This window comes from Anopheles nili, chromosome 2 (assembly GCF_943737925.1).
Source record: "Anopheles nili chromosome 2, idAnoNiliSN_F5_01, whole genome shotgun sequence".
Taxonomy (NCBI): domain Eukaryota; kingdom Metazoa; phylum Arthropoda; class Insecta; order Diptera; family Culicidae; genus Anopheles; species Anopheles nili.
In genome coordinates this window covers 60,215,202-60,236,677 of record NC_071291.1, presented here as the reverse complement: position 1 = coordinate 60,236,677, position 21,476 = coordinate 60,215,202, and the positions used below count along the sequence as shown (strand labels likewise).

Below are 21,476 nucleotides of genomic sequence, written 5' to 3'. Positions count from 1 at the left end.
GCCACCAACGACGGGTCGGGTTTAAAGGTTGTGTAATGACAGTACAACGTATTGGAGTGGTCTTAGGTCACTAGACTTTCGTCACCATGGAACGTATAATTCGTTCGCCGTTGCGGCCAAAATCAGGTCAACCGTGATCATAGGTGACGCTCGATTTTCACGACAACGACGGTGAAAGTACGACGCGGTTTTCTATTGCGGTGGTTGAGCCTTTTTTTTTACCACCCCGTGGGTAACGAGGACCTTCGTATGTGATCGTTAGTTTCGCGCCCGTTTTGGGGTGGGTTCGGTACACTCTCGCGCACGTGAGATGATCGACGCTGTTCAGCGGGTACGGCCACGTCTTGGAATGCGACTGCAAGCGGTTATTTTCTCTCACCGATGCTGTAACAGAACCGTTCGGTTTGAGAGCGTTTTCATCACTGTGTTGCACTGCGGTCCCGTTGCTTGGCGGAAGGTTCCTTTTGGCCACTTCTTGCACACGAAACCGGAGGGCTTTCGCTGTTGGCTATATCCACCCTTATCCCGTTAGATTGCGTGTTTTCCGAGAGCGAAGTTAAGGGCTCGTTCGTTCTCAAGATACACACTCAACGTGGGTTGAATGTGGAACCAGCTGTGGGCCTATGGAAAACACGCTTACCTCCGACAGGGTGGGCATGCACCGAACTGAAGAACAATTTTGCCTCGAATGCACTTTTTAAGGGAGAGCACCAAACTCGTTATCACTCCAGCAGCATGTGGGGCAGAACATGCGCGGATGTGGGATGATACAACACAAAAACGACGAGAGCACACACGTACACTGGGGCGAGGGCGCGGCAAATATTTCGCGAAGGAAGTGCACAAATTCAGGAGCGCGAAAAGCTCGATCGTTTTTCCCAGTCCGGCGCTAGATAATGGTTTGAGGGGCCTCTAAACCACCGACTTTCTGTACCGTGCGTGTTTACATAATTTTAGTACCTACCCCACACGGACGAAAGAGCGAGAGAGAAGCCGATGGGCAACGTGGTTTTTTGACATGTCGATTGGGTGCTAGAAAGAGCCAACTAGCTCTCTCAGGAGCTAGTGATGTGTGATCATGAAATCGCTCCAATCCGGGAAAAGAGCAAATGCATCCGATTGTGTTTGCTGACCAGCAGAAAATTACTAAATTAACATTTCCACCATTTTCTATGATCTTTATATAAGAAAATTAAAAACCCATATACATGCCATTCCACCTAAACTACACATTATAAGGTGTATACAAAAAACGAGTTGAATAATGCGGCAATAATAGTTCGAACGGTTAAATGTTGCACTCCATTTTTTTATTTCTAGTAAGACACTATTCACAGTATAAGCACAATAGTAGCATTACTGAAGTACGGAATACTTAATAAGTTTAGAGTATTTGCACGTGTTCATTATCGGCAAAATATCTCATGCGACGAAACGCTTTCAAAGAGCATGAAATTGGCTCCTTTGAAAACAAAGCACCAGCAGCGGCGTTATTGCAATCGTTATTGAATCGGGTTAACAGTTGGCGAACATTTTTATAACCATAAATAGTGAATTGAATTGTGTCTATTAAAAATGGTCAAACCATCCTTTTGTCATACCGTCTACGATATTGAGCAAAACATGCAATAAAAAAAACAAAACTACATAATGGGTGATTGGTGACTGTGCCGCCTCACAATGGCTGGTCCGAAAACGTATGTTCAAGATAAACTAAGTACACACATTTTAAAACGAAATTGTATGCGAATGGATGCTTACACCGGCGGTTCTCTCCGTCATCCTTTCTAGCACCAAGGGTTAAGTTGAATACGGGATGAGCACGCGAGAGTATGATATACAAAATATGATAATAGAAATCTAAGTGATTGCCAAAATAACAAGCATGGAATATCCCTAGCATGATATCACTAATTTGTTTTTTTCCCTACAAAATCTCCTGTCTAATTCGTCTATATCACTAGCAGTGCTTGAATGAAACTGTTATGGATGATGTTATTGCCCCAATCAAAAAGGTTCGTGTGGATATAAGTAACACAAATGAAAACTTAAGTACACCGCCCACTCTTGCGTTTCCTCAAGTACTAGCTTAGAAATTGAAATCTACCGGACCTATGTGGAATTCTGTTCGTTTCGTGATACACTTTCTTCGGCGATGCTAACTTACGGAGAATACTTCGGCGCTTGAAACACCGTCCGCTTTCCGGTTCCCGCAAACGATTACGTTGATGAGTTGTTGTAATTCTGACGACCGCCGAGCTCAAGCAGATATCGATCCGGATGGTCCATCCAGTCGGCGGCAGTCATCTTTACCGTTCGCTGCCGTTCCGCTTCCTTGATCTGCCACTTTTTGATGTCGAGCTGCACGTCGCGCTGCTGCTGGTTGCCACAACCCCACACCTCAATGGACAGAATCTTGTGCTGCAGCGAGCGGTATTCGAGCCGCTCGAAGTGCTCGTCAATGATGAGGATCGGCTTCCGAGGGTCGGAACCGGCCCGCAACCCCTTCGGGTACCCTCGGATGTGCGTGTTCAAGTAGAGGCTTTTCGGTTTCTTCTCTAACATCAGAAACCTGCAATGACGATTGAGAAAAAAGGATGTCGATTTACAAAGTTATCTAGACGAAAGCGGGAATTTCAGCTGTACTCACTTTGGAAGCAACTGCAAACAGCAACTATCCTCGTCGCCAACGTAAAGATGCGTTTCACGCCACTCGGTTGGATTAGCCACACAGAACAACAGATCGTCCTCGCACCGAAACAGAATCAGGTTTGGGCCACGGTACCCGAGCACGTGATGCAGGAAGCGATTTGTACCCGACCCATCTAGCCTGGAATCGTACAGGGACGTCCAGTGGGACGGCACGAGGGACAGAAGCTTCGCCAGGAAAATCTGCACCAAACCAAATGCGACAAATGAATATCATTGCATTTTTTTTGCATCATCTGACTCCCCTCGTTCCTATCGGACTTACATGCGACGTAAGGTTAGCCGAGTTGGGATTTAATGGCGCAGGTTTGGATTGCGGTTTGCTGTACATTGGAGGCAGGGAACCAGCCAGCAACCAAGCTTCGGAGAGAGGCAACAATGGTTGTTGGTTTTTCAACCGTTCGCGTTCTTCATCCGTCAATGGTTTGCCTGGTTCCCGTGGCATCGCACCACCAGCTGGTCCACCCGGTCCTGCGGCACTGCCGATCCCCAGATCCTTCCCGAACGGGTTCGCCTTTTCGAGTATGGGCGTTTGCAGCTCGAGCCCATAGCTCGCTTCGCCCGCGTTGATGGCACTGATCGAGACAACCGTTTCACTGTTGTTCGCCATACTGCTGTCAATGATCGTCCGGTGGGAGGTGCTAAGTGCGTGTACGCAGTATTTATGAATCGGTGGCACCAGACGAGGTACGTTGTTCTCTAACCACCGGCAGATGTAACCGGGGCTGAGCGATTCTTTCGAAAAGAAACACGATTGCACGACGGAATCGAGCGTTCGATTGAGCTGTAAAAAAAGGGGGAATAAAATGAAAGTACATGTTTCGCGACGGTTATAATGGATCCATGGTAAAAAAAACTCTAAAGCTGTACACTCTACACATCGCAATTGTTATATCCTACCGACATTTCATCGTCCACTATCTTAGTAGGCAGCGTGAAGAAAAAACATATCCACATTCAAATCGCATCGAATATTCAAACCCTTCCCGGTTCCAGCACTTCGAATCCAACTTACCAATCGGCACGTCTGCGGCCCGTCGGAGTAGTGCGCCATCGCAAGATTGTAGCAGGTGCGTAGTAGATTTCGCAAATTATCCGGTTTAATCAGCTCGCTCTCGTTCAAATCACCAAACATGCGCACGTAGCTCTCCAAGATGACCGAGTCGTCGAGGAGGGCGAGAAACTTTTCGCACTGCTGTCGGAATGCAACCAGCCCCAGGTGGTCCGTTTTGGCGTGGCTCATAAACCGTAGATAGCGAAACAATTTGAGCCCGAGATCGGGATATTTGGGAAACACGTAGCGCTGCAAATGGAGAACAAAATCGTTAGAGTGGTGTTTTCTTTTTACAAATAGTGCAGAGACACTCTTACCGCAAACACATCCCCCGTAACACCGTGGATGCCGTGCTGTTCCTCGGCCTTTTTCGCCAATATTCGACCGAGCTTGTCCACCGGTTGAAACTGCGCCTGGGAACGGTCCTGTATGTCCGCTCCACTTGCGGTACGGGTCATGCCACGGGCAACCGCAGCAGCCATTGACGTTGCCGTGGAACTGCCATTCGGATGTTTCTGATCACCAGCCATGCTGCCCTTGGATTTCGATGGGCTGTTCGAACCCGATCCTTTTTCACCACTGCTACTGTGCGTATTTCCCATGGTGGTCGGTTTCCGTCAATCTTCTTACGTATGCTGTACGAGCAGGAGCGTTGCGTTCTAAAAAAAATACACCAAAGTTCATGTTTGTTGCATTAGGAATCGATCATCGCATCGATTGGTCCGGCAAAGGAAAAACAATGTAGAACAGTCCGTTGGCTAGGAAAACCAGTTTGCCTTGGAACCGGTCTCGCCACCGTTTTGGCACGAGGAGGAGGATTCTTGTACATTCAATTAGCGTCTCGCTTTAACTGCGACTGCCGAACAGTTGTGGAGGCTAATCAGGTGTGAAACACACAAACCTAATTGCTACGAAACAAAGTTACATGAGACTATGAAGCACTAGTTCTGCATTGATATTTAGTGATACATTTAATCGTTTATCACTAGAGGAGAAAACACCCTCGTGAGGGCGGTGAAATTTTGATCACGAGTACAACTTTGCTTGACTTTGCACGTTAATCAAAACACACTGCGACGTATATCCAGCTCAATTTCCCCCCACTATCAGGAATTACAATCATGAAATTTATAACGCTATTCTTGATACTCGAAACCGTATCTATCGCGCATACTGTTGCGCCAGCTGTGGCGGCTTACTTTATCATATCACGAACGTACCGTTTCTACGTTTCATTCATCATTGTTGGCGATTTTGAGTTTACTGATAAGCACACACCGTCCAGCGACGGGGGAACGAGAATTTTGGTCGGGATTTCATGCACCATCGACTGCGAAACGTTCCGAATTTTTAGAGTCGCGCCCAATGGTCCTGCTCGATCGTGCCCAGTGGTATGGTCAAATGATAATTTCCCACAGTTTTTTAACTTACCTAATCAGATGCGCCGTGCAGTCATTCAATCAGGCTGTGGTGCGATGTGTTGGACGTGGTCTTGCAGCTTTATCTCGGGACTTGCACACGGATTTAACACAAAGCTATAATAACACACACCTGTTGCACTACAGCACACACGCGATGATCAGCTGCAGCAACATCTGAAGCAAACGATGCACAAGGTACAGGCAAAAAAATCCCACACAGACGGGCGGACGTCACTGTTCCGAAAACGGAACGACAGGGTCCCGTGAATTTGGCACACAAACCACGGACAACGGGACTGCACCTAGGGGCTTTGGGAAATGATCGTAGTCAAGGACGAAACAGAACAGCAGGAAGCTATCCAACGATCATTTCTTGTTTGTTTTCGTACCAAACGCCCCCACAATCCAATCACTGTTGTCCGAGATGCACCACTGCGAAACTCGTTGTATTTTCTTTTTTGAGTTTTCCCTGTCAATCGAGCATTGTTTTGACATAATCCCCAAGGTCGCGGCCTCTAAGCCATGGCAGAAAGATACCACGTTCTTCGATACTTACGTTGCTAAGACAGTTTGTCGCTTCGCTACAGTGCGACCCATTGAGATGTTTCCAGCTATGTTCGGCGGTACTTAGAAAAGGTACCCCTAGAGGGAACACAATTTTAGGACGTTGGTTCTTAGGGATAATTTGAAAATTCGCATTTCGCACCCAAGATTAATTATTTAAATAACGAAGCTAAACTGCAACTTTTGTATCGAGGAAAATATTGCTTAGTACAAATGGATACCAATGGGAATAGATACCACAGACGACGTGCCATCAAAATGATCATCGCTGTAGCTTATTTGCTACCGTTGCTAGGTAGCGGTCTAAAAGGAAAATTGATTGAATTTAATTCCAGGTTTACGAATCATGGCGTTGTATCCGTGTTCCGTTTTTCCCGATGAAATTGACCCTTTCATTGAAAGTTTACGTCCCTACGAGGTGGCGGATATAGGCAGCATGGGGTAGGTGTTCGGAGCCATTTTCACCTTTTCCAGAAATAATTGAATTCTTTTTTTTCACAACTAGATGGATCGAACAGCACGAAGTGCTGTTGAAGCTTTGCCAGCAGGCATTTATCGAAGCGTCCACCAAACAAGAAGAGGTCGTTAAGGAGCGGTTGATCTTGGAAGGAAAGCTTCCTTTGCTTGTCCATGAGCTGTTCAGTGTGCTTGTGTGGCGTTGTGAAATCCTACCGCGTTTGCTGGCACTCAAGAATCCCGAAACGACTTTCTTGCTATACAGCGTGATCTATCATGAGCTAAACGTATGCTCATTATTAGAAACAGTGCTGTTCCACCGAGCTAGCTGCGAAGCGCTTGAAAATTGCACGCTGGATTTAATTGATTACTGTGCCCAAGGAATCGGACGTTTGATTGGATTGCTTGCGGACGGCTATAACGATTGCGAGGATGATATGCCACCGGAAACGCTGTTGAACGAATCAACCACAGAGGAAATCGAACGTATGCGACGTGGAATGGACTTCCGTATCGGGTTCAAGTGTCTCGGAATTGTTTCCTATCTCGTGGATGCCCTTGACCTGCTACCGTTAAGCGCTGGAACACGCCTTCTACGGGTGCATGATTTTCCTTGCCTGATTTCGGAAATCCTTCACGCCAAACCGTGGCTTCGACGCACCCGCAAAGGTGCGTTTGAAAAGTATCGCAATAACACTTGGGTACCGGCTGGCGGTGACGCCGTCCTGCAAGTGACCGAAACCGAAGCACAAACTTGGTTCTGCCTTCACCACCTGCTTTTCAATTCGGCCCTCATGGGTAGTTACAAAATCAATGCCTTCCGTCAGCGGGAAATTGGAAAATGCGTGGGTTTAATGAATGATCAGTTATTGGACCAGTTGCCAGCGTTGATACCTCTCAAGCAACATCTCTGCTCGCTACAATTAATGAATGACAACGGTATGGAAGGGTCGACATCTTCGGCACTCTTATTAGAGGAGATGCCGGAATTGCGCGACCAAGTGTTTCAAGCTGCTCAGCAGGTCGGTTGGCGTAAAATTGTGGAAAAACAGAGAAAAATCTTCATTGACTTGGAGCAGGAGGATGTATTGGAAATGGCACAACGTATTAGTGCTGCTTACAGCACAGATCTGCTAGAGAAGCACATCGAGCAGCAAGAAGAAAAGAACCGCAAAGAAGCCATGGGAAGCTGCATGGAATCAAAATTGTGCGGCAACTGCGGTGCCTCCGCCTCCAAAAAGTGTTCCAAGTGCCTGTACGTCTTCTATTGTTCCCGGTAAGTTACGATCTTCTTCTGGATTATCTCGGTTAGCTCATGAAAGTTAATCTGGACACCTTACGGTGCTATCGTTTTTCATTTGCAATGCAGCGAATGTCAACTGGAAAACTGGGCTGATCACAAAGCACTATGTCATCAACTGCGAACACAGTAATGTAACGGTGGATGGCTCATGGTTTCCAGCACACTTAGAATGATTATAGTACGTTCAGATTTTTTGTGGTACACCTCAATTTATGTGTTTCCAGCTTTCACTTCACAATAAATCATAATCTGTACGTGTGTGTGTTTAGCTTGTCTGCCGGAGGTGCTCCTTAATGACATCGAGAGCGGGGGTTTCCTCGCCGAAATCCTGAAAGTCACATATAGAAACAGCAGTTAGATCCGTAATTACGCTCCACAAACAGCAGATAGAGCTTGATACACAAATGCAAATGCCACATACCTTCAGCACAACACAGGAAGCACCGCAAATCTTTCGGGGCTTGCCTTCCTTGTCAATCTTGCACAGGCCGGACCACTCGCCCAACTTCTTGTTGGAATCGACACGGATCAGCGGAATCTGATGCTCGTTGCAGAGAGCCGTAACCAGCTTCTTGTATTGGGGCTCGTCGCAGCTCTCGGCCAAAATGCACAGTACGGCCTGGCGTTTATCGAGCGCCTTGCATGCCTCGTGAATACCGTGCACTAGACCGTCCGCAATGAGCGATTTTTTCAATACCTCCTGGAGGGCGGTATTAACATCCATCGCCCCATCGACGGGCACACTAGGGACCTCACTGGAATAAAAACATGATTTAGGCATTCACTCATTGAGTTGGTTGTTGATGCGATCGCCTGCTGTAGAGTTGCATCAGCAATAAGCTAAACGCATCTGCTACCAAGGGTCCACGATGGTCGATGTCAACAAACCGACTGGATACTTACACTTCGACGTCGGACATTGTCTGCAAAACGATGCGTTGAAACGAGAAATAGGAAAAGATAAAGAATGTGTTATTAACATCCGTAGGTTTAGCTACCGCATGTAGAACAGCCCACAGTTTAACCGTCGGAACACCTTCCGCCGGGTGACAATTCCGTTCGTGGGCTACGAGACATCACTAAACGTCACACACCACTGTCCCAACGATATGGTCTCCTCGGCGGTAAGTACGGAACGCCTAATTACTACAGCTTTTAATACGCAGTTGATCCAATTCGTGGCTTTACTACACGCACACAGGACCGGACATCAATTTAGAAGCCATTGGCAACGCTCGATGAGGCATTTTTCGACACTTACGGTAAATTTTCGTTGAGCTACACGAAATGCGTTTCTCTACCGAGTCCACGATTGACGGAAAAGAGCGAAAGAGATACCAATGTACCGGAGATTGGCAAGCGGAAGTTGATGTTGACTGACAGCTTTCACGTTATGACATTTTCTCGAGCAAATTGGTATGCAAGAAAATCTATTCATATTGAAATATTTCAAACTAGCAACATTAAAGTGAAATATTTCACAAATTTATGTAGATTTATGTTTTATTTTGCTTTATTCATTTACTAATTGATGTAGAGATTTACGTCGTCAGCTAATTGAATGATTTAGTTTAAAATAACTCTCTCTTTTTGATGTTCTCATCTGCATTGTATCTTTCCGTGATACAGTGCATTATTTTTTGGTCTCTTTTGAACTCTTCCGCCTCATACAAAGTGTCAATTGTTTGTAAACAACAGTAAGCCTAATAGTTTCCATATTATTCAAGAATCTTTTTGAATGAAATCACAGTTTTATGCAGATACGGTGATATTGAAAGCATACCCAGGTATGGTACAAATGTGGTTAAATTTAGAACATGATTTTTATCAAGTCTTTTTTATTGTAGAATGCCATATGCTTTAGTGGAGTTAACGGATGCTAGAGGTTGCAAAGAGCTGGTCCCTGTACCAGAAACGTGGATCGAGCAAAGAGATCGTGCAGTCTCCTACTTGTGTTGGCCAAACACTAAGAATATTAACATATTGAATATGCTCGTAGCCGACGAACAAAGCAAACCATCGCCAATATGGGAAACACATAAATGCGAAGTTAAGCGAACTAGTATCCCATCGTTCTTGTTGGCTGGTAAGATGGCTAATATTAGACAAAAATTATTCAAACCGAAATCAACTACGCAGTCACAACAGGACGAATCTACCTTTTCCATGTACACATGCTGTGATCCTAAACAAGAGAATGAAGAAATAGAATCATCTAATATTGTATTCAATGCTGTTAATATCGTGCACACAGATCCGTTGAATTGTCTAGACTCACAATCTGGCAACGAATTTGCGGAACTTAAAAATTTAATAATCCAAAATCACGTTGAAACCAAAAATAATCTGAGCTATATGTATCGTAATATTCAAAAAAGTTTACAATCGATCGTTCACAATGTTGGAGCAGAAGAAACTAAGAACCACTCTACTACACTCAATGTATTGGAGAACGACCTCGACCATTTTGAACTCAGTCCTGTAACAAGCATTGAAGAAATGAATAGTTTGGAAAATTTATTAGAAGATGCGGACTATCGGAAACACTCCTACAATTGGATTGACAAACTTATATATGATAAGGATCCCGAAACTCGATTAATAACTGCGCTTGATCTGGTATTCGAAAAACGGTTTCTTATTCAATTTAGCTGGACTGGTTGCTCGCGCCAGAAAGAAGTAAAAAAGTATGCGATGAGAAGTTACAAGAATATTTTGCAGTTCTTTGCTCATGCTGGCAGCACATCAACGTTTCGTGTGGGTCCTAAGTTTTTAGCCATGTTTTTTATGAACAGACTTAAGTATGCCAGTAAACGAGCGCTAAATAAAGGACTGCGCAAATGCACTCCACATCGTTCCAAAAAGAGAAAAAATAATGCTGACTTGGAGAATAGATGGCACGAATGCCAAGAAGCTGATAGCAATTCAAAATTTGTATCAGAATTAGAGTAAATGCTAGAGTTTTACTGTTATGTTAGAATTTATTAATAGCATTTAGAATTAGTATAAGCATTAGATTGTTGAACATGGAACAAATAAAAGTAGTACAAATTTAAAATAACTGATTTTACTTTTTTTTAAATTCAAATGGTTGATTTTAAATTTCGTTATTGTGAATGATTTTTATGCCTGATCGCACTATTTCAGTTTAAAATTCATCGACGGATAGCTTTTATCTTGTGGTTGTGCAGGTTAATTAATTTACTGCCAATAAAATACTGATACTGAACATGCTTTTTTTAACATTTTCCATCATCCATTACGGGACAAAGAAAATTAACGGAGCCAACCCATGCATGTAAACGTATTATGAACTGAAAACCTGGATTCTAAATATGTGACGCCTGTTCGATGCATCTTCCAACTAGCGAATAATAATAAACAAAAATAGGCGCTTCTTCACGAGCCAGTTTATTTTAACCATTTTTTGAATATAGTTTATAATTTAGTACAATTACAGGTTCGAAATAAAGCTGGTTATATCGTTATCTAGCAAAGCATAGGTTTGATGTGCAATACTTATTTCAAATATGATTTTAGAATGCCGTTCGCCTTAGTGGAAACTACAGACGTTTTGGGGAGTAAAGAGCTTGTGGCAGCTCCGGAAACATGGATTCAACGTCGCGAGGGTGGAAAGGCTTACCTCTGCTGGCCCAATGTAAGGAACATTACCACGCTAAACACGCTGTTATCGGACGAAAACAGCATGCCTTCGATGATGTGGGAGAAGCACGAGTGCCAAGTGAAGCTTACAAATATCTTGACGCTTTCATCGGCGGGTAAAATGATTGAATCTTTTCAAAGCAGCCCTAGCCCAAGTACGACCGTACAGAGACGAAGCAAACAAATGAAGCCCGAAATTTCTGTGGAATCAATACAGAGAAAAGAACCAACCAGCGATCAATGGAACATAGTTACTGTAGAGCAAAGCTTAAAAGACAACATAGTGGAGGAAGTATCGTCTTGTATAGCCAACGAACAATCGACAGATTCATTTGAGGAATTAAAAACCGTCCCCCAAATTATGGATATGTTCAACGACCTCAAGGCTCTCATCGAAAGGAATCAAGATGAAACAAGGAAAAAATTGAACGATGGTTTTTTCCGCTTACAGAAAACTCTCCTTCCTTTAGTTGAGGGTAGATCAGGTAGCGAAATAACAGGAACTGATTGTTTGCCGCAGGACAACTCTATTGAGTTTCACGTTAACCCCTTAACTTCTATAGAAGAGATGAATGATTTCGAAGAGCGGTTAGGTGATGAGGATTATAGGAGGCAAGTTTACAATTGGATTGATTGTACCGTGGGTTACGAGCACAATCCCGAAATCCGCATGATGGAAATACTAGACTTGTTATTCGATAAAAAGTTCTTGCCAGCCTTCAGTTGGACAGGGGTCAGCAAGGGAACTAAGAAGCGTGCGATGGTTGAGTACAAAAATATTGTTCGTCTCTTCGAACACGCGGGCACCACGAACACGCACCGTGCAAGCCATCGATATGTGGCGAGTTTTTTTATGAAAAAATTACGATACGCATCCGCGAGGGTTTCGATTCGTGGCTTCCGAAGGTGTGTGCCGCATTCGATGCGTTCATTTAGAAAACGAGCAGCGACAACAGAACGTACACGCGAAACCGACGGCAATTGGAAAAGTGTTATTAAATTGGAAAATATTCAACCAACATTGTTCATCACCGCTGAAGAAGAGAGCGAATGAACTTGCTTGTGTAAGAGATCTAGATCTATGTCTTTACCTATACTAGTCTGTCTTTAATTAGGCGGATGCAAAGTTTCCTGCAATTCTATAAACAATTTTTATGTCTTTATGCGTTGCGTATTTTTAGTTTCGATATGCTTCAAGTATGAAGCCGAATTCAAGATCAATAATAAGTTGAATTGCAAATACCTACTTATGCCATGCAATCTGTATTATTACTTTTCCTATTTCTGCTCGATTGAAATCACATAACTATAAAAGAGATATACAAGGCTATGTAGATTAATGTAAGTAGAATTAAAAAAAACTCAAATTTTTAGTTTAAACGATTTTTAAATACTTCGTAGTCGAATAAGTATCGATAAGATTCTTCACAGCATCATGTGAATTATTTCAATGTTTACGAAGCATGTAGTAAAACAGAAACGTACAAATGACAGTTCGATGAAATGTATGTCAACAACTGTATCATCCTTATCGTTTGTTATTTGTGAACGAAATAAATAAAATTATTGGCCATTCATCCAATATTTTAGGTGTGCTTAATATATAACACATGTAAGACCCATAAATCATTTTCGTTCGCCATGTTATTTGCAGGATGCCGTATGCCGTAGTGGAAACTTACGACGTTTTGGGAAGCAAAGAGCTTCTGGCAGCGCCTGAAACCTGGATTCAACATCGCGAGAGCGGAAAGGTTTATCTGTGTTGGCCAAATGTAAGAAACATTACCACTTTGCACAAGCTGCTATTGGATGAGCACTGCAAACCGTCGATGATGTGGGAAAAGCACGAGTGTCTAGTTAAACAGAGAAATATCAGAACGCTCACATCGGCCGGCAAAATTATGGAATCGTTACAAAGCCTATCCGATAGCAATGAATCCGTACGTCGAAGATCGAGCACACCGATTGAATTCGAGCCGGCCTCAAAAATTAAGAAGAGCAAAATCACACACAACGAACCTTTTATGACAGTGGAAGAGATCTTGAAAGAAGCAGGATTGGAAGAACCGATGGAGGTTTTTCTGGAAGGTGAGCAGATTGGAGATCCGTTGGAAGACAGGAAGCCAAATATAGAACAATTGGATACGTTTAGCGAATTCAAAACTCTCATTAAAGAGAGTCAAGACGAAACTCGAAAACTTTTGAACGACGGAATTGATCGTTTGGAACAGATCCTGCTTTCTGCAATTGAAACCAAATTGAAGCAATTTCTACCAGTACAGGATCGCACAGAGCCGTATTTCTCCAGCTCGGACATGGTTGCCTCATTTCCCATCGGCCCATTTGACACGTTTGAAAATTTGGATGAATTTGAAGAACAGCTGAACAACGACGATTTTCGATTGGAAGTACACAGCTGGATAGACGAAGCCGTTGCGAGCGAACAGAATCCCGAATATCGAATGATGATAATATTGGATTTACTATTCGATAAACAGTTTTTTACAAAATTCACATGGACGGGAATGAGCAAAAACGTCGAAAAACGAGGGCTCATGAAGTACAGAAACACTATGCGGCTGTTTCAGTATACTGCGACTACCAAATTGCACCGTGCGACTTATAGATATATTGCAGATTTTTTTATGAAAAAACTGAAACACGCCGCCTCGCGGATTAATCTGGTGAGTGGTACGTTACGTAGTGTACCACATTGTTTTCGGAAAAAGACTAACCGGCGTTGGAAGCAGGACTTAGAGGATGACTTGGAAGCTATAATTGGAAGCAAGCAATCGGAACAGATTTTGGATATGCAAGTAGAAAATGAGTGCGACGTAATCAATGATTTGGAAGCTGTGAATGGTAGCACGAAATCGGACCTGCAAGTAGAACAAGTGGGAAACGATTCATATCAAGCCGACGGGTACAGTAGCGATGACTCCTCTTCGTCGCATACACACTCTAATGTAGTGTTTCAAGTAACACCCATAACCAGCACAGAGGATATGAATAGTTTTGAGGCCCGTTTGGGCGATCCTAAGTACCGGAGGCAAGTGTACAAATGGGTGGACGCTACCGTTGGCTACGAACCCACTTCTGAACATCGCATGACGGAAATTTTGGATTTGCTGTTTGACACCAGTTTCCTGGCACAATTCTCCTGGCAAGGGTTGAGAAAAGGAAAACAAGCGTTCAGGACGTATGAAAGAGTTATCGCCTTATTCATGTATGCTGGAACCACCAACCTAAGCCGAGTGGATTACGACACAGTGGAAAATTACTTTGTCCGACGACTAAAGTATGTTTCCATCGATAAAAAAAGAAAATTAACCTAGCATTTAGTATAAATACAAACGATGCACGATATGCGTTGAAATGATGTCACATGCCATTTTAAACGATACGAATCTTTCTTTCATATCTGTGCTATTTTGCGAGTCATCCATAAACGTCTTTTTGTACATGTTAATTATTATTTAATGTATATGTTATTAATAATTCACGATTTATCCTAATAGTTACATGATTATGTATCAGTGTTTCTTCAGAGCGCTTTTATGAAAAACTCTTCTACATAATTGTAGTCCGCAGAATGCGTAGCTGTGCTGCCAACATATTCAAAGATGGTGATAATATTTTTGAAATTCTCCATTGCATGCTTCCCCGTTTCATTGTTTGCCCATGTAAAGTTTGCTAGGAAGGATTTGTCAAACAACCCGTTTATTATTTCCATCATGCGCTTGTTGTGATCGCTCTCATGACCCACCGTACAGTCTATCCACCTGCAAACTTGTTTGTGATATTCTTCGTCGCTTAAGCGTTCTTCGAAATCTTCTATCTCCTCTATCGTGGATAACGGATTAACACAAAACATTTCTATGTCCATTGGTCTTCCGGTTTTTTGATCGATGACAAACGCTTGGGGTTCATATGGATTGATCACCATCCCTGCGTTTTTATCCACCAATTTCTGCCTCCTTGTATGCGGTACACTTTTATTTGTCTCGCGTAAGTTAACACGTGCACTAGAGTATCTTATTTTTTTTACAAAAAAGTTTCCCACAGATACAAAATTTGCATGATGCTTTGGAGTGGTACCAATGAACTCGAATAAGCGCAGAATATTTCTGTAGTTCGTCAACGGTACTTTGCGAGATCTTCCTTTTGCAAATACCCAGGTAAAGTTGGGGAAGAACTTTCTATCGATTATCAAGTCTAACATTCTCATCATTCGGTGCTCGGGCTCTTCCAATGCAGAAAGGGTATTACTAACCCACTTGTGCACTTTCGTTCGGAAAGCTTCATCGTTTAATTGCTGTTCAAATCTGTCCATTTTTGGCATGCTGTTTATAGGATACATGAAAAACAAGGGTTCCACCCCATCCGATTCATCCGAAGAAGATTTACAGCCCATAGGTGGTACCGATAAGGGCGTATCGTCATCAAAGTGATCGTCTGGATCAGACGGAGGTGGGTTTGATGCTGCAGGTTCGGGTGTTAAAATTTTGTCTAAATCAATTGTTTCCAAAATTGAGGGGCTCGGAGTGTTCTTGTCGGGTTTTCGCAGGATAATGTCGTTTAAAATCTTGGGTTTCTCCCCAGGGGTTAATTTGTCGCCGGAAACCACACCATAAATTGCAGCAACAGCGTCTTTTAATTTGTCGTCAACTGCGGAGAGCAGATTTTGTCGGAAATTGACAAATCCCTCAACCAACAGTTTTTTCGTTTCTTCTTGGTTCTTTTGAATGAGGGTTTTGATATCGTTCAATATATCCATACTTTGCGCTACTGGTTTATCTGATAGTGGATCCGCCGCCAAGACGTTTCCTACAAAAGGCATGTCGAGCTCGTCCATTCCGGTGTCTTCCAAAAACTCATCAACAGTCATAAAGGATTGTCCGTTGGAATTTTTTCTTTGCCTAAACTTCGAAGCTGTGTTGGGTACACTTATTGTGGTCGGATTCTTAACGCTTGCGTTGACGACTGCTTGCCGCTGAATTGCTTTAATAATTTCCCTCGCAGACGCAAGAGTATCCAGATTCATTTGTTTGACCGCACACCTGTGTTTTTCCCACATCATCGTAGGGATACTGTTTTCGTTCAAGAGCAGCGTATTCAATGTAGTCCCGTTTCTCACGTTAGGCCAAGAAAGGTAGCCCGCGTTCAGACTTCGATAGTCTAGCCAGGATTCCGGCACAGCTAGAAGTTCTTTATACCCCATTAAGTCCGTAGTTTCCACTATGGCATACGGCATCCTGCAATTACAGGCCGTAAAAGTGTTTTGTAAAGATCTAGTATTCGTTAGTCGCACATGCTTACCTGATAATCTAACTATGCACGCCTGTGGGTTTAAAATCGCACTACAAAACAATCAAACTTACGCTAGTTTGTTTTACATGCGTTGGCTTTGTTTGACACTTGTATGATAAACTGTCATGTTTTTGTGTTTTTGCATTATTCGTAATGAAAATTTTACCAACTTTTTCGTTGAATTATGTCTCACTTTTCATCTGTAGAATTATGTATACGAACCAGCTGCAACAGAAGTGTAATTGTTATGTTATTTCCGTTAAATTTTGTTTGCATCTTATTCGAATGTACTGCAATATTGCAATATTGTTCTTCAGCGGATGTAGATGCTTCTAATTGCATGATTTAAGCTTCAAATGTGATATTCGATATACATGATATACTTTATTCGGTTATAAACAAAACAGAACAGGCTTTTAACAATTCCTGATAAAAGTAATAGATCTATGCTTCGACGATCGTGCAAATTTAAATAAGAATTGATCGATCCCAATTCAAAAGTTCCAAACGGTCTTTTTACAGTTTAAAAAAATAATACAGCCCATTTAAAGTTGTGGTTTATGAAATCTGAAGTGTAATTGAAAACTCAAAATTGCTCTATCCTTTGTAGTAAATGAGTTATTGGAATGCTTGATATCGAGATAAATACGACCATGCTTGACACTGTGTCGCCATCTACTTTGGAGATATTTCTTCTGTTATAAAAATCTACTAGTCATATTAGGATCAAAAGATCTAATGTTATGTTTTCGATCGAATGTTTACACATGTATCTAGTTTTTTCGTAATTTTATTACATTATATCGTAGCGCTTTGATGAAAAAAACTTCCACATATCTACAATTCGCTCGATGCATAACAGTGGTTCCAACGTATTTGAAGAGAGAGACAATGTTTTTGAAATTCATCATTGCATATTTTTCTTTCTTAGAACCTGTCCATGTAAAGTTAGACAAGAACTTACTATCGAATAATACGTCCAGTATTTCCACCATGCGATTGTTATGATTGCTCTCATGACCAACTGTACAATCAATCCACCGGTGAACATGACTTCGATATTCGTCATCGTTCAATCGTGCTTCAAAATTATTCATCTCTTCCATGGACGACAATGGGTTTACACAAAACATGTCAAGGTTGGAATCCGAATGGTTTGAACTCAACTCGCTATCGATACGCAAACTTAAAACTGGCTGATGATCGCTGTTTAAGTTCCAATTTGCTAATTCATCGATTTCGTCGTCGGTTACCTCAGGTTTTCTGGCGCTTTTTTTCCTAACATAATGTGGCACACTTTTCAATACACCATTTGGCGTGATGTTAGCTCGACCAGAAGCGTATTTTAATTTTTTCATAAAAAAATTTGCAACAAACCTACTATTAGGACGGTGAAACGTAGTGGTCGCAATGTACTCGAATAGGCGTAGAGTATTTTTGTAAGTCATTAACGATTTTTTTCTAACACCTTTACTGCCACCCGTCCAGCTAAAGACAGGTAAAAATTTTTTGTCGATCAACAAGTCCAACATTTTCATCATCCGACATTCCGGATCGAAGGTCAAACCAACGGTATGATCAACCCACTTGTGGACTTGCTTCCGAAAATCTTCATCGTTCAATCGTTCTTCAAATTCATCCATTTGTTCAACGCTTGCTAGGGGATCGATGTGAAATGCTTCCGTTTCCGACGGTGAGCTGCCCAGCTTAGCACTTTCTCTCAGTTTAGTCTCAACTGCAGAAAGCAGAGTTTTTTGTAAACGAAAAAATCCATCATTCAAAAGCTTTCTCGTTTCGTTTTGGCTTCGTTGAATGAGTGTTTTGAGTTCGTTCAATATATCCAAGTATTGCAGCTTTGCAGGTTGATCATCTTCCAGTGGGTCCGCCATACGCTCATCTTCGATAAAAACATCCTCCGACTCATCGATTCCAACATCTTCCAAGATCTGTTCAATAGTCATGAATACGTTATCGTTTGAGGTTTTGCCTTCCCTAGAACATGGCAAAGGATTGCATTCCATTGGAATGCTCGCTTTAGGTACGTTTGCATTGGCACAGGATTGCACCAACAGTGATTCAATTATTTTGCTCGCAAATGCAAGCGTACCGATATTAGCTTGTTTGATATGACACTCATGTTTTTCCCACATCATCGAAGGAACGCTCGTTTCGTCCGATAACAGCGTATTCAACGTAGTTATGTTTCTTATGTTGGGCCAACAAAGGTAGACCTTTCCTTCATTTCGATGCTGGATCCAGGTTTCTGGCGTAACTAGAAGCTCTTTACTCCCCAAAACGTTCGTTATTTCCACTACTGCATACGGCATCCTTTGATTTCGATTTGTTTCAGCTTATTACAAGATTTTAATGTTTGATAGGCACATAGTTTCATATGAAGATCAATAAATATACTTTGATCGTTTATATTTTGTTGCTGAAGTAACGAAAATATGTTTACTAGCGGTTCTTACGATCACTGTTGACGATATACGGCGGTTTGTCATCACACAAATTAGTTTGTTTATTGAATCATTCGTAAACAAGCCCCTAATCGGCGCCTCCTTGAAATATTTCACACAGGGGTGTCAAACTTCACTGATCGTTTCTATAGATTATTTGAAGATATGACCGTTGAATAATAGGATAATAGTTTAACTTAGTATTTGTGGTGTTTTAACATTGATACCAGGAAGTTTTGTGAGCTAGGAAATTTGTTATTAGGTAAGATTTTACCAAAGACACTCACAAAGGTATTTCCATCATCAAGGCGTTGAAAAAGTTCGCATTTGTTCTACATAGCTCTTTCTTGTATACATCGGTTGAATTAGATACTCATTTAGATTCATCTGTAATAGAACCAACATTGCGTTTTAGATTATATCAATGTTTTACCGATATTGTTGATTTTGAAATTCAAATGATCGAAATTTTAAACATATTTATTACATAAATGAAAACTTATGCCAGGTAGAAAGGAAAATCACCTCAAAAAAGAAAAAAAGTATGATATAATGCAGAATTACACCAATAGTAAACAGCTTTTTGAGCACGTTTCCAGCACATCCTCGTGCCACGTGGTAGCTACATTACAAACAGTATTCTTTTTGAACATTCTTAAAAGGACCATGCAAACAATTATTCATAAAATCATTTATAAATTTACACTTCTACGGTTGGATTTATACAAGCGCTAAACGGCACGATTTATACGATTCCAATGCACATGTTTAAATTATCATTTTAAAATAAGAACAAGTCTGGATCTTATAATACACGGATTAAGTGCTAGCCAATAACCGTATCAACCAGTTGAAATTTTCGGGACAACCAATCAAGCCTACTCTCATAAATGCTGCTTGTCTTAGGCCATGCGCGCAGGCACTCCTCCCGAAACGTACGACGAAGGCAAGTGTTGAGTTGGGCACCATAAACATAGCACGTGGCTGCCAAACCTGACTGTTTACCATAGCGCTAGCAGAAAGCAACGAAACAAGATAGTAAAAAAAGATGTGTGCTTAGATTCGGTAGACTGTAGTGCACATAGCAGTCCAACGCTTATGGCGTCCGCAGCCGTACCCGGGAGCGTGATTCATCTAGTGTGCATTTGATCAGTGTTGTAGGTGGCAGAGAACAAAAAAAAAACAAATCAAGGTAATACACTTGAAGTGACGGGGGCAATTTGAATCACCGTGGAACTACACTATTCTTTTGTTCGATCGCGCATGAGAACTGCACCTGCGAGGGGTTGCGTGAAGTTATGTTGCCATTTCGGCCGATCCCGGAAACTGTTTGCCTCAGCAACTCCCAGTGCAGTGGTTTTTTTTGCCACATTGATTAATACTGTGCTTGTGTTTATGTGCGGTAGCAACCAATTCTAATGCTTGCGCTCCGTTGCCTAAAAATTACCATTCCATTTCACTGACCAGCGGTAAGCTGAATTGCTTTAATTATGGTCATATGCTTAAAATTTGTGACAATGTTTACGCCTCGGCAAAGCACTTTGCATTCATTTTTCCACCCGTGCTTTTGGGGCATGGGCCATGTACACAAGTGGCTAAAATGCATACCAATTCGGTTGGCTCCGTTGGGCATTGATTTGATGGCAGCAACCAGGCAGCGCATACTTTTCACGCGTAACTATGACGATGGTTCTGGGTTAGTGTTGGGTCTGCCGAGTTTACGAAACTGTCGGCACTGACGCGCGTCTGGGCGTACGCATGAAGTTCACGAAAGTGTGCTCTCCACCCACCGTGCACCCGGTTGGCGTATGACAAACGAAACCAAAAAAAACGAAAAGAAAAAGACAAACCAACAGCCCAGATGCAGGCAGCGAATTTCGCCATTTCCGACAGCGATAGCCAAGTGGAACGTCCATTTTCGAGACGAAATGTCGTGCCCATGTGTTCCGGGGGTTGGTTTTTCATTTTTTTTGCTCTCACGTTACTCCACAGGGGTGGCAACACGCCTGGTCTTTCCGACATAAAGTGCAACGGCATTCGGGCGCGTGCCTGAGTTCGTGTGTGTGTGTGTGTGTGTGTGTGTGTGTGTGTGCGTGTCTGCGTCCGTGCGTCTGTGATGTGACTGTGAAACCATGTGCATTGAAAGGATGTGACAAAAAAGGGAGTGACGTGTGCCAAAAAAGCATAGAACGGCCGATAAATTTAGCCAGCGTGTGACAGTGCAGTTAGCAGCGTAAAACAGGTGGAGAAATGGTTCTCGGTCACCGTGGATGAATTCACCGGATACCGGAGACCGAAAATAGTGCAATATCGGTGGTAATTAGGCACCTGCACCTGCTGGAACAAAGGACCCGCGCCGTTCGGCTTCCGAGCTGCGGGAAGTCCCCCCTTATCGGTGGAAAGCCGCTCCCGTGCGGTCATTGTTTGCCAATCCTTGGTGCTAGGGCGGTGTGTACGCAAGCAAGAACGCAATGGCATAATGTTTAGGGCGTGCGTGCGAGTGAAAAAGAAAGCATGACATCAGCTGCTGCTTTTGG

General features: G+C 42.6%; 5 protein-coding genes across 5 annotated transcripts; 3 read left to right on the top strand and 2 right to left on the bottom strand.

Moving 5' to 3' along the window:
• Nucleotides 1–1,331: 1,331 nt before the first annotated feature.
• LOC128720868 (uncharacterized) lies at nucleotides 1,332–4,365 on the bottom strand. Its single transcript, XM_053814567.1, has 5 exons — nucleotides 4,081–4,365; nucleotides 3,725–4,012; nucleotides 2,975–3,493; nucleotides 2,651–2,892; nucleotides 1,332–2,572 (listed from the first exon to the last, which is right to left on the bottom strand). The coding sequence occupies exons 1-5, from the start codon at nucleotides 4,363–4,365 to the stop codon at nucleotides 2,221–2,223; spliced, it is 1,686 nt and encodes a 561-aa protein (XP_053670542.1). The 3' UTR covers nucleotides 1,332–2,220.
• Nucleotides 4,366–6,094: 1,729 nt separating this feature from the next.
• LOC128727218 (zinc finger MYND domain-containing protein 10 homolog) lies at nucleotides 6,095–7,637 on the top strand. Its single transcript, XM_053821107.1, has 3 exons — nucleotides 6,095–6,189; nucleotides 6,254–7,480; nucleotides 7,574–7,637. Exons 1-3 carry the CDS (start codon nucleotides 6,095–6,097, stop codon nucleotides 7,635–7,637), a joined length of 1,386 nt encoding a protein of 461 aa, XP_053677082.1.
• A 23-nt stretch (nucleotides 7,638–7,660) lies between these two features.
• Nucleotides 7,661–8,822, bottom strand: LOC128720872 (40S ribosomal protein S12). Its single transcript, XM_053814572.1, has 4 exons — nucleotides 8,769–8,822; nucleotides 8,411–8,430; nucleotides 7,929–8,262; nucleotides 7,661–7,835 (listed from the first exon to the last, which is right to left on the bottom strand). The coding sequence occupies exons 2-4, from the start codon at nucleotides 8,425–8,427 to the stop codon at nucleotides 7,773–7,775; spliced, it is 414 nt and encodes a 137-aa protein (XP_053670547.1). The 5' UTR covers nucleotides 8,428–8,430; nucleotides 8,769–8,822; the 3' UTR covers nucleotides 7,661–7,772.
• Nucleotides 8,823–9,355: 533 nt separating this feature from the next.
• LOC128727209 (uncharacterized) lies at nucleotides 9,356–10,676 on the top strand. The gene is made up of 3 exons (XM_053821095.1): nucleotides 9,356–9,675; nucleotides 10,159–10,308; nucleotides 10,655–10,676. The coding sequence occupies exons 1-3, from the start codon at nucleotides 9,356–9,358 to the stop codon at nucleotides 10,674–10,676; spliced, it is 492 nt and encodes a 163-aa protein (XP_053677070.1).
• Nucleotides 10,677–11,048: 372 nt separating this feature from the next.
• LOC128727201 (uncharacterized) lies at nucleotides 11,049–12,224 on the top strand. The gene has a single exon (XM_053821084.1). The coding sequence runs from the start codon at nucleotides 11,049–11,051 to the stop codon at nucleotides 12,222–12,224; it is 1,176 nt and encodes a 391-aa protein (XP_053677059.1).
• Nucleotides 12,225–21,476: the final 9,252 nt, after the last annotated feature.

Bases quoted from the DNA above. Each gene is read 5' to 3' on its own strand.
- LOC128720872 (XM_053814572.1), bottom strand. The intron at 7,836-7,928 runs GTATGTGGCATT...TGTGACTTTCAG, and splicing joins CTTCCTGTGTTGTGCTGAAG to GATTTCGGCGAGGAAACCCC.
- LOC128727209 (XM_053821095.1), top strand. From the start codon at position 9,356: ATGCCATATGCTTTAGTGGAGTTAACGGATGCTAGAGGTTGCAAAGAG. The intron at 9,676-10,158 runs GTACACATGCTG...TATTCAATTTAG, and splicing joins GACGAATCTACCTTTTCCAT to CTGGACTGGTTGCTCGCGCC. The intron at 10,309-10,654 runs GTATGCCAGTAA...GCACTATTTCAG, and splicing joins TTTTTTATGAACAGACTTAA to TTTAAAATTCATCGACGGAT.
- LOC128720868 (XM_053814567.1), bottom strand. From the start codon at position 4,365: ATGGGAAATACGCACAGTAGCAGTGGTGAAAAAGGATCGGGTTCGAAC. The intron at 2,893-2,974 runs GTAAGTCCGATA...GGTTTGGTGCAG, and splicing joins CGGCTAACCTTACGTCGCAT to ATTTTCCTGGCGAAGCTTCT. The intron at 2,573-2,650 runs GTGAGTACAGCT...TCGTCATTGCAG, and splicing joins TGTTTGCAGTTGCTTCCAAA to GTTTCTGATGTTAGAGAAGA.
- LOC128727201 (XM_053821084.1), top strand. From the start codon at position 11,049: ATGCCGTTCGCCTTAGTGGAAACTACAGACGTTTTGGGGAGTAAAGAG.
- LOC128727218 (XM_053821107.1), top strand. From the start codon at position 6,095: ATGGCGTTGTATCCGTGTTCCGTTTTTCCCGATGAAATTGACCCTTTC. The intron at 6,190-6,253 runs GTAGGTGTTCGG...TTTCACAACTAG, and splicing joins GCGGATATAGGCAGCATGGG to ATGGATCGAACAGCACGAAG. The intron at 7,481-7,573 runs GTAAGTTACGAT...TTTGCAATGCAG, and splicing joins TACGTCTTCTATTGTTCCCG to CGAATGTCAACTGGAAAACT.